The 11,990-nt window shown below is 47.8% G+C and overlaps 1 protein-coding gene across 1 annotated transcript in view; it reads left to right on the top strand.

The window, feature by feature from the left end:
- Nucleotides 1-622: 622 nt before the first annotated feature.
- SLCO3A1 (solute carrier organic anion transporter family member 3A1) overlaps nucleotides 623-11,990 on the top strand; it is a 244,776-nt gene continuing 233,408 nt past the window's right edge. Inside the window, exon 1 of the mRNA XM_077774251.1 lies at nucleotides 623-1,127. Within this exon, the coding sequence (XP_077630377.1) occupies nucleotides 623-1,127 (505 nt within the window). The remainder of the gene's footprint in view (nucleotides 1,128-11,990) is intronic.

Here is an 11,990-nt window from a genome sequence, read left to right as displayed (position 1 = left end):
AAATGAAGCGCAGACAAGAATACAGAGGTGGGGAAAGCGTTTAAAATTTTCCATCCAAGGGGCCTCCGAGGGGCTGCATAGAAGAGTCATGGATGTGTTTACCTGATGGCCTTTAGGGAAACGTATGTTGGAAATTTCCAGAAGGAGACAAAGCTAATGATTATCCCAGTGAGCTAATCTAGCATATCCATTTTGCCAACTAGGTTTTTGTTTCATTTTATTTTCTTCCGATATGCTTTGCTAACTTCGTGAAAAAGCCCCTGTCTTCTGAGCCCTAAATCGGGTATAGTTGGGAGTGTGTGAAAATGGACTTCAAGGCTTTTACGACCGTGAGCCAGACTACATGGTGGTGGGTGTCGGGGAAAGGAAAGTTGTGTTTCCCAAATACAGGCAGAGCCTTTCAGGATGGGAGCAGGTGCCAAGAAAGAACTTCCTTTGTGATTGGGTAAATTAATTCTTTCAACCTTTGACTTGGAGCTATCATACTAAGTAAACGTTTTTAGGACTCTTCAGGTTGAAGTGGCTTAAGTCACTTTTGCATCCCGTTGAAACTGCCCAGCGTCAAGGGCAGGCCAGGCGGGTGCGCTGTGAGACCAGAGGGGGCTTCTGCTTGGGTGGCGTCATGAGCACTGGTCTTGAGATTTCATTTTGCACCCCGCAGGTGAGCGTCCTGACCACCCTGGAGCGGAGGTTCAACCTGCAGAGCGCCGATGTGGGCGTGATCGCCAGCAGCTTCGAGATCGGGAACCTGGCTCTCATTCTCTTCGTGAGCTACTTCGGGGCGCGCGGGCACAGGCCGCGTCTCATCGGCTGCGGCGGCATCGTCATGGCCTTGGGTGCGCTGCTGTCTGCGTTGCCTGAGTTCCTGACCCACCAGTACAAGTACGAGGCGGGTGAGATCCGCTGGGGTGCTGAGGGCCGCGACGTCTGCGCCGCCAACGGCTCTGGCGGCGACCAGGGCCCCGACCCGGACCTCATCTGCCGCAGCCGGACGGCCACCAACATGATGTACTTGCTGCTCATTGGGGCCCAGGTGCTCCTGGGCATCGGTGCTACCCCAGTGCAGCCCCTGGGCGTCTCCTACATCGACGACCACGTGCGGAGGAAGGACTCCTCGCTCTACATAGGTAGGAGCATCCTGGGTGCCAGGCCCACTTCCCTGTGGTCCATGCTTTGTTAGCAGCAGGGACGCCTTGGCAGAGGAAGGCAAGGTGGGCCCCTGAGCTTTAATTGGTTCTGAAAGGTGGCTGCACATCTGCAGGGGTTGAAAAGTGGGGATGCTTGAGTTGCAGCCCCAGAAAATCTGGTGTGGTTGGTCTGTGGTGCCACGGGGTGGGGTCATGGACTCCCCAAATGATTTCTGTGTGCAGCAAATTTTGAGGTCCTGCTTTTCTAGAGCATTAAGAAGCTAGAAGTGGGAAGACGTGGTCAGGAGGGGTGTAGCATGTATTAATCTGCCATGTGTATGAGGACTTTGAGCCATCTGGCATTAGCCATCCCGGTCTCCGTGGGGTCTACACCTTGGAACCCCAGTTTCTAATAATCAACATGATCTTCTGGTCATTGTCCTGTTGAAGTTCAAAGGGAGCGATGATTGCATCTCCCTGGCATTTGCTATCATTCAGAGTCGGTGACTTCTGGTAACTCTCTGCATTAGGGGTGTGCACAGGACCTGGGTATTTAGGAAGAAATAAGGTATGTGTGAATCTTAAATTTCACACCATCATAGCTTCTGTCACTCTGTACTGGGAAGGTGGAAGCCCTTCACATGTTACAGGGTTAAGAAACCTCTCTACGTGTGAGTTGCTCTTGAAATAAACGGGGTCCTCAGTCACTGCTTTTAGGCACTGTGGCAAGGTCACTTGCAGCATGAGGGCCTGACGAGCAACGCTGCCCCTTGTTGACTAATTAGTGTGGATTTTTAAGACCTGTCCCCACTCACTGAGTGCTAAGCTTTGGCAGAATGACTTCTATCTGTGGAAGCTTTTTGCATCCTGAAGCCCTGTGCTTTGAAGTATGAAGTTAATGATCACATAAAGGTTAAGGTTAAAATAGAACTTGACATAAAGCTTTCTACCCGTGCAGCTTCCTCCGTCCACTGCCCAAGGCTTATGAGATAGGAGGGTTCCATTATACAGCTCCATGCCAAGTTTCCTCTGTGACTTTCCATCCCAGCTGTGGTGTAAAAGCTTTTGTTGAAAACCGGTGTTGCATATGCAGATGTTCGCAGTTCTCTGTGAAGAAGCTCAGGGTAAGAAAGGTGGATGGAAAGTGTGTGCCTCTCCATCTAGGGCTGGAGCACCTGGGGCCTGGTGATGACTTCGTTGTGGAACACGACATGGGAGAGGAGACTTCCCAGGCCCATGATGGCCAGACCCTCTCCCCCTGTGGTTAGGGTGGGTACTGAGGACATCGTTTACATTTTGTTAATTCTAAACCTTGAGCGACAGCCACCGCAAGTCAGTCTCGCAGACCAGGACATGGGCCACAGCATGTAGCCAAGCTCCTGAGGTCCAGCCAGACCATTGGTCTAGGAGTTGACTGATGGAATCCTGAGCCCCTGGGAGAGATGTTTTCCAGTAGCAGTTAATAGTAAGTAGATAAATCAGAACTCGGAAAAGGAAATGGCGGAATGAAAAATGTAGTTCTTGTCTCTGATGATAGAATCAAGCAGAAAAATTACTCCAGCGTCCTTCCTTCTAGAGGCCTAGAACCTTTTTCTGCAAGTCTCCCTGCAGAGTTAGGCTGTGGTCTTTCCCTGCACTGAGTGGGGCCTGGTTTATATGTGCATTAGGATGAAGGGGGCTTCCATTTTGTTGGGGAGGAGGTGAGGGCATGGCCAGTGGGGCTGACCATTCGAGACAAAGGGCCACCTCCAGTTTTGAGGCCACGTCTGTGAGATTTACCACAAATCTTCGTTAGGAAGACTGTTTCGGGCAAATTTCTACTTGGGCACCATTTTCTTTCTTCTGTGACAGCTGGAGTTGGCAGTGCCCATTTGGTGCATGGACATCTTGGTGGCGCTGGTCCATCTGACAAACTCCAAAACATGACTGCACATAGCCATTGAGATGGGCTCTCTGCGTGCCTCTGAACTGGTTTTATGGGTCTGTGTTTCCAGGGAGAAGGAGAGAGTAAGCCTTCTGCAGCGACTGGCCTTAGTGGATGGCCTTATTATCCCATGCAAGCTTTGGATTGTTCCGGGAACAGTTTAGGAAGACCACAGCATAGGCAGAGTATAACTGGTTCATTCACAAATTGTATGGGACATAAGGAGGTGTTCGTGACCGTGAGGATATTTTAGAATTTATCGTCTCTAATGGGGAGCTAGTTCCTGAAGCCACTTAAAGCTTCAGGAGGTATTTTTAGTTGGAGGAACCTACTGAATAGGTAGCATACCTTGTATGCTGCCTGGAGAGAGGAGGGGAGCCTGAGGACTCTGGAACTGTGGGTATGCATGCACATGCTTTGGGGTGGAATAGCACATCTGTCTCCTGTTTCCAGCTCCCGCAAAGCTGGTTAAGAGAGCGAGGCCCATGACCAGCCATCTGGTCATATGCCTAATAATGTGATTGGAGATGGAAAGGATTATAAAGACTTCCATTTGTAAAACACAGACTTCTTCATGGCTGAGCCTTTCCTGTGGGTGTCAACGGGGGAAGGGAATGATGACCATGTAGTCTCAGCCACAGGCCACTGGTGACCAGGCCTGCCTCTAGGTTGCACGGTGCTGGTGGGTGCCATGCGCCTGTGTGTGGCCATGCCCAGGACCTCTTCACACGGGGGAGATGAGAACGTTCCATCTTGAGTCAACTGAGCCTGTCCACTGGAATGAGTATTTGCTCTGGACTCCTGTGGCTGGGCCACTGCCAAGCTCCTGGGTTCCTCGAAGGGCCATTCACAAGGGGCTTCTCTCTGGCTGGCACCAATCTGTGGCTGCCCCTTTCCAGCATGAGGAAAGGGAGCCAAGGGAGCTCATTACCAGGGGACAAAACCGGCTGAATGGGAACACGACTCTCTGCTGGCAGGCTTTTCACTAACGCCCGGTGTGGAGCCAAGCCTCACGGAACTAGACAATGACCTGTGGGTGGCACGTGGTGCTCTTTCTTCCTAGATGGACTGAGGGGCCAGAGAGGCAGTGGAAACCATTCGATGTGGGCATGACGAGGGTCCAAGAATAGACCCTTTGGGAGTCTCCTCAGTGAGCCTCCATTAGCCCAGTTTTCTTAGCTGGTTCTGTTTCTTTCAAGTTCAAAACCTGGCAAGACCTACTATAAGTAGGATAATGTAATGGACTCACCGTGTCCTTTCATTAGGTTGCTATGGCAACTGGTTGCAACCTTGTCCTCTTTGAGAAAGAAAAAGGTGACCTGAGCGTGGTAGAGACTTTCTGAGTAACTTTATTCCTAGTTAAAAACTATTATGTGTTCACTGTTGACAAGGTTGGAAGTATGGAGAAAGAATAAAGAATCCTTACTCTTGGGACACCTGGGTGGCTCAGTTGGCTGCGCATCCAACTCTTGATCTCAGCTCAGGTCATGATCTCATGGTTCATGGGTTCGAGTCCTGAGTCAGGCCCTATGCTGACAGTGTGGAACGTGCTTGGGATTCTCTCTCTCTCTCTGCCCCTCCCTTCCTTGCTCTCCCCCAGAAATAAAAGAATCCTTACTCTTAGCTTTGATTACAGAAGGTCTTTTTCTGTGTTGGTATGCTCTTCTACCAAAAATGTGCTCATAATAAATGCCTTTCTCTTAATATTTGATGCACATCGCCCCATGTTACTAAATATTCTTCTGTAATGTTACCATTGCATGCATAACATTCTCTGGTGGTTCCGTACTATAATATTTGATGCCTTCTATTGTTGGACATGGTTTTTGTGTTTTTGTTTTGTTTTTAAGTGTTTGCTGTTGTCAGTAAGGCAGATGGGACTCTCTGATTCTGAGTAGTTAAATGACTTACCTAAGATAACTTAAAATGGAGCAGGACTCGGGGTCTGAGGGTGGAGGATTTTCTATGTACGGTTGGGGGGGAGAGGGCTGGTGGATGGTCCATGGGGACAGGTACAAGTCAGGGCCTGCCACAAGATAGCATGAAGGCTTCAAGAAGTAAAAAATCTCAGGAGCCAGCAAGAAGCGAAGAGAGCGATGTGCCTCAAAGCTGAGGGGGGAGGTGCGATCAGAAGGGAGAGTGGGTGGCATAGACCAAGGTGTGGAATCTGAGGGAGAGGGGAGGGTGGTCCCGGCTCACAGTCCAGGACAGGGTTGTGGAGCCATTACTGCTTTGAGTAGAGATGGATGCAGATTAGAGCCCGCCCTTCTCAGCCAGGGGCCGCTTGGGTTTTCCACCTTCTGCTTCTCTCTCTCTCCAGAGTTGATTCCCTTTTTGAAGCACAATAGCCATTAGGTAATCATACTTCCTTGTGTTAGAAATCTGTCTCCTTACAGCTTCCCACATGCCATTAACTGCCCCGTAGGCCTCCTAGAAGACTTATAGTCTCTCTTCGTGTGTGTGTGTGTGTGTGTGTGTGTGTGTGTAATAATCATTTCTAATGTTTTATTTATTTTTGAGAGCGAGAATGTCAGCAGGGGAGGGGTGCAGAGAGAGGGGACAGCAGATCAGAAGTGGGTTCTGCACTGGCCGCCGTGAGCCCGATGCGGGGCTTGAACTCCGAAACTGTGAGATTATGACTTGGGCCGAAGTCAGATGCTCAACTGATGGAGCCACCCAGGCGCCCCTCTCTTCCATGTTTTGATAATTCACCAGATGACTGAGCACCAGCCTCGCAGGGGTAGGGAAGGAGTTACCTGCGACGTAGCTCTTCTGTGCTAGGACCTTTGTTTCTTACTTGACCTGGTTTTCCTGCCACACTTGAGCCACCATTTCCCTGGTAAAGATGGATGCTGTGGGGGCTCATTGCCAGGGGACAAAACCAGAAGACTGAGGTGTGCAGGATGTGGGTCCTGATTTAATTTGCTAAGGTCGTCCTAACCTAACACCACAGACTGAATGACTTAAACCAGAGAAATGTCTTTTCTCACAGTTGTGGAAGCTGGAAGTCCAAGATCAAGGTGTTCTGAGACACAGATGGCTCCCATTCCTCCTCTTCCTCCCTTCACAGGGTCTTTCCTCTGTGTGCTCACACCCCTGGGGGCTCTTTGTGTCCTCATTTTCTCTTCTTAAAAGGACAATAGTCACAGGGGAGTAGGGCCCAATCTTATGACTTCATTTAACCTTATTACGTCTTTGCAGCTCTGTCTCTAAATACAGGCATGTCCTGCAGTCCTGGAGGTTAGCGCCCCGATGTATCAATCTGTCAAGGTGGCGGGGCATGATTCATCCCATAACCTGTATCGAGGGGATCAGTACCAAACTAAGCCAAGACCCTTGGGTCTTTTGCCCTAATTTTTCTATAAGGAACTGCATTTTGTGTGTGTGTGTGTGTGTGTGTGTGTGTGTGTGTGTAGTTGTGCCCGAGAAATTATTTGAAGATGTAGCTTTAAAAAAAACAGAAACAAAACCTTTGGGGCACCTGGGTGGCTCAGTCGGTTGAGTGTCCGACTTCAGCTCAGGTCATGATCTCACAGTCCGTGGGTTGGAGCCCCATGTCAGGCTCTGTGCTTAAAGCTCAGCCTGGAGCTACTTTGGATTCTGTGTCTCCCTCTGTCTCTCCCCCTTCCCCTGCTCGTTCTCTCTCTCTCTCTCTCTCAAAAATATATTTAACAAAACCTTATTTTGAGATCACTCTAGAATCACAAGTTGTTGCAAAGTACAGGGAAGTCCCCCATACTCTTCATCCAGTTTCCCCAGTGGTAACATGGCACATGATGGTAGCACAATATGAAAGCCAGGAAATTCATATTGGTATCATCTTTGGAGCTTATGCAGATTTTACCAGTTTTGTGTGCATTCATTTGTGTGTATGTCTATATAGTGCTGGGCAATTTTATTATAAATGCACGATGTTGTTTTCAAAATGCAGAACGGGATTAAGGTGGAACCAGATCGTCTTGAGTTCTGTGAGCGTGTTTGGCAAGCATATACACGTGTGACACTGATAACACACGCATGCGTGTGCATACACGCCCAGTGTGGAGGATACTGAGACAGAGTCTTACGTAGAATGGAGGCTGGCCAGAGGAAAGGGATTCTTCGAGAAGCCTTCCCATGGGAGCCTTCTGAATTCCCAGGAAGAATAGAGTCCTTGCAGACTGCCTGATCCACAGAGCGATTGTTCCGCATTGGGCAGCACATGTATTAGACACAAATGTGTCATGTTTTTTTGTCACTTGTATTGAGACCCAATGGAGCCCACTGTGTTCCAGTTGATACAAAGAGAATTATTCTCAGATTTCATCTGCCAAGTGTTTGTTTAGCACAAAGGTCACTGTGATACGAGCCGGCAACCAGAGAAACCCAAACTTCTCCTCGGAGCCCTGGGAGCTCAGAGTTCTTTGGCTTCTGATGGGTTTTTATTTTAACTTGACATTGGGTAAAATGTGTTTTAACTCTCCAAAGAGTGTGGGTCGGGTATGGATCAAATACACTGTGACTGCAGTTCATCTGAAAAAATAATTAAAAAGCTCTCCCTCATGGGAGCAAGCCTAACTCATTATATTCTTGCAACTTCATTGATATTGAAGTTTCCCTCATTAATTTCTTTTTCTAAAATAAATGGCACTGTAACACTGGTCAATTTGTTTTGGCTGTGTTCCACCCCCTCTCCCCAGCTGCTGGTCACATGCCATTTTCAGTGTGTGTTAGCAACGTGCTAGGAAACGCGCACGGATCTCTTATCTGGTACTTCCATATTGCCTGGGCTGCGAGGTGCTTCTCCTTCATTTTCAGCTGCTCATAATTCATGCCCTGTGGCTCATGGAATCGCTTCTGTGCTCACTGCCTGGGTGACCTTGGACAAGACTCCCAGCATGAGCTCGAGTCCGACAGTTTTGAGATTGAAATCCTGGCTCCCCTTCAGACCTGCCACCAGGATTTTGGACACCTTTCCAGTTGACTTCAGCCTGTTTCCTTAGCGGTAAAAGGAGGCCAGGATCTCTACCTTGCAGGGCTCTGCCTTGCTATCATTTGCATCAGGTACCCCATCCACGGTGGAGATTGATAATCACTGTCCTGTTCGTTTTTACAGTCCTCTCCATTTCCAGATGTGGAAAGTGAGGTGTGAGATAAGTGACTGACTTCTTGAAACACACAGGCAAATCGTTTGACAAGAGCACTCGGATCCTGATTTTCAGCTTGGGACATAATCCACTTAGTAGATCTAAGAATAGCAACCTCTTCAGTCCTGCATTAAATCAGCAGGGCTCTTCTTTGCCTGCAGACCCCTTCCTGTGGCTCCTCTCAAAGTACATAAAGTGCTAGCATGGCCCCAGGCAGCATGCGATCTGGTTCATGTGAAGTCAGAGGCGCCCTAGAGTATGGCCATTGCCACCGCATGATATATTGTTTAGCTTTCTAGGTTTTGACACATTACTTCTGAATGTGCTTCTTAATATTGGCTCAGTTTTTCAGAAGAATGTATTCTCACTTTCATAAAATTGGGAAAACCCAAAATCTAATAAGAAAACCTAAATAATTTTTAATCTAGTTACCTATAGAAAGCTATTGTCAATAGTTAGGTATATTTTGTTCCAGCCTTTTTCTTTTGTATTTTAGTTAAGACCATATTATATATGTAGACCTACTTTTAATGGACCTATTATAAAGTTCTTAATATAGCAGTTATATGTGAAATTATTGTATTAATTATTACAAAGATAAAGTTGTAGGGTATTAATCTAGAAATGCTGGAATGTGCTCGTTGGCCGTTTGAATGATGAACATCTCTGTGGTGTGAGCCACATCCATCCACATTTGCTGAAGACTTAAAAGCTTGGGTATGGAAGAGGGCACTTGTGGGGATGAGCACTGGGTGTTATATGGAAACCAACTTGACAATAAACTATTTGTAAAAAAACAAAAAAACTTGGGTTAGTGCAGATGATCCCGTGTGGACTGGAAGGTAACCCTTTGGGCTCGCTGTGACTTTTTGCAGAAGATAAGTTACGTGAGGCACAAGTGTGTCATGAAAAGTTGCCTCGGGCTGGCCAGGAGTGTGGGTGCTTTTGTCAGCCCCAGGCCTCTTCTGCTCAGTGTAGAAATCTTAGGTGCCACAGAGACTCAGCCAGCAAATGAGAAAAGCAGACTAACGTGGAGGCTGGAGAACTGAGGGTTCTTGCTTCATCCTCGCCATTTGTTTCCCTGGCAACACAAAGTCAGTCTTGCCAAATCTTCTGATTTCTAAGAGTGATCAGAAATCCATAGTTTTCAAGTGGACTGAATCGCCAGCTCATTGAATTCCTTTCTAAGTCCTCTGTGGGTCAGCAACACAGAAACCAGCTTGAATACATTGGTGGCTTGTCATTTTGGACTCTTTGCTCTACGTCATCCATTTCAAATTGCACTTGCCTTTTGAATAGCAAATAAATAAAACAAGAAAGGAAGCTGGGTGGTAAGGAAAGCAGTTGCACATCATGGACGCCACAGCCAGAATAAATAGTGTGATCTGTGATCGCAGGTGATCTGCTTGTTGGGTTGGGCAAGGGGGGTGGGGGTGGAGGACTCTTGCACAAACACAAGACACAGTGTGGAAGAGAGGAAGGAGCCAGGACCTGTTGCTGAGCTCAGGATGCTATTCCAGCTGAGGCATGGGAATCACAGAATGGAAAAGAAGTTCAACCTTTGTTCCCAGCTAAGCATGTCTGGATGAAGAAAACCATTCAAGAGTGTCCTGAAGGGAGGGTTAGAGTAGAAATCAATACCATTTGGGGCTGGTTGGGGCCTGTGGGCATTTCCTGTGTGTGCGGAAGCACCTTTGCTGAGAGATTTTAGAACATAGCGTTCAGGTGCTTGATGACTCCATGTAAGACCAGAGAGGCCCAGACTGACCTAGAGAAGATTCATTGCGAAGGTGAAGGTACACGGGGCAGGGTCGGGTTGGGTCCCATCCTTCAGAACCACAAAGGCATGTTGTTTCTATACCACCAACCTCTTACTGCACCTGCCTCGTGAAAGAAGATTCATTTCACTTTTCCTTTCAACTGTAACACAGGCATTGTTCTTAAGTATAAAAGGTTCTGAGCTATTTCCCTGAATAACCTGCATATTCCTTTTCTTCATTTTATTTGCAGACTACTTCTTTCTGACATAGAAAAATCTCGGCTTTATCTCCCTTTTCCACCTTTCACCTCCAAGAGGCATTCAGTGAGAGCAGCTGTGTGAAGGGTTTGGTTTCTGTAAAGGGTTGTGATTTTGCTGTTGTTAACACCGGCATTGGAGGTTAATGGCCTTCCTCTTCAGGGCGAAGTGAGTTCTTCATTGCTAGAGGATTCTCGTGTTAAAATGCCTCATGTAAGCGTCTTTGTTGTGGCTTTTTGCCTGTCTAGCGCCTCGTTTTTGTGACCGAATGCTGCCTTTCCCCAAGGAGGGCTGCGGACATGATCATGTGGTCCAGGCGTGGCCAGCCATGACCCAGAGAAGGGCTCTCATGTACAAGGATTGGCCCAAGGATTACGATGATCAAAGTCTACCATGAGGTTTGACAAATAGATTCTGAGAGAGAGAGAGAGAGAGAGAGAGAGACCAACAGAGGCCACTTTCTTTTCTTGCCCTGTTAGCTGTAAAAACTTAATGTCCAGAGATTCCAATGTCTGTCCTTGCTGCCACATGCAGGGAAGTTGACCCAGGAGTGAAGACCTCATAAAGGAAGGTAGATGAAGGGAGAGAGAGCGCAAGAGGGCTCCCTGGATCCAGCCCTGCCTGAGGTGAGCCTCTAGCCCTTGGAATCCCCGCTCCTTGAGCACAGAAATGATTCTGCACAATGTTTGCAGTTCACAGGCTTGAATACCTGGTCATGTCACGGTAAGAGTTGAACTGGATTGCCTTCCTCTTAAGATTTGACCACTCACCTTCCGACGGGGATAGCGTTTCTGTGCAAGGAAATCCACGTGAGATAGTTGTGCTCTGATTAGATAGCTCTTTTATGATCCCACAATATTCACCTATGGTACCCTGAAGACGTGAACAATGCCTGACGCCATGCATTCAATGAACAGGGTTAGGTTGGAAGTTCTCATACAGTTTTCATTTCATTATTTCATAGCCTATAAGTTTCAGGAAAGAGACCTAGAAATCAAAAGGAATGCCCCCTTCAGTTTCTCCCTGACCACCCCAAACAAACAAGGTGTTTAAAAATAACCCATTGGCAGGCAGGCAGCCTTTGTCCAGCACATCAGCTTATTACTCGGTGGTGCTGTCAATTGAATGGAAGAAAGCTAACCGATCTTGGCTCTTTTACGTGACTATGTTCGCCAGAGCTACCTTTGCTCCGAACAATGGTTTCGTATTGTCAGGGGCAAAGAGGCTAACTGAGCGTCCACCATTTGGGACTTGGCTTTGCTATTTCATTCCTACCAAGCCGTGTGCATGTGCACATGCTTATTTTTGCTCCCATGCAGACAAACATCTGAACCCACCAATGCATTAGATGGCCGACGGGCACTCACCGAAAACATAAGTGTAGACCTTAGAGCTGGGGCTCAGGAGCTTGCCTTATGAGTGTGAAGAGAAATTGGGGGCTACATAACAGGGCTGCTTCAAACTAATGTTTTTTGGATGTCCTTTAGGGGAGGGATCCAGGACCTTCTGAAATTATTTGGAGATGTGTGTGCACCCTCATGGGGAAGCTTTGACTGGCTTCTCAAAGAGGTTCAGGATCCCAGAAAGGTTAGGATCCCAGAAAGTCTTTATGTTGGGCGGACCATGAGGGTGGGCGACTTGGGGTAAGATAAACCAAGATAGTTGAGGTGATGGGCTTCGTGGAGTGACAGATGGAATGTTGTGCACTGCTCAGCTGTCAGCTTGATCTGCTCTCTGGGGAGCAGCAGTACATCCAACAGGAAGCATCTGAGCATCAGTGAGGCATCTGTGGGTGA

The sequence above is a fragment of the Crocuta crocuta genome, unplaced genomic scaffold, assembly GCF_008692635.1.
Source record: "Crocuta crocuta isolate KB4526 unplaced genomic scaffold, BGI_CrCroc_1.0 scaffold7, whole genome shotgun sequence".
NCBI classification, from domain to species: Eukaryota; Metazoa; Chordata; class Mammalia; order Carnivora; family Hyaenidae; genus Crocuta; species Crocuta crocuta.
Note: the sequence above shows the minus strand (reverse complement) of the source record. Positions and strands in the feature narration are given on the sequence as shown.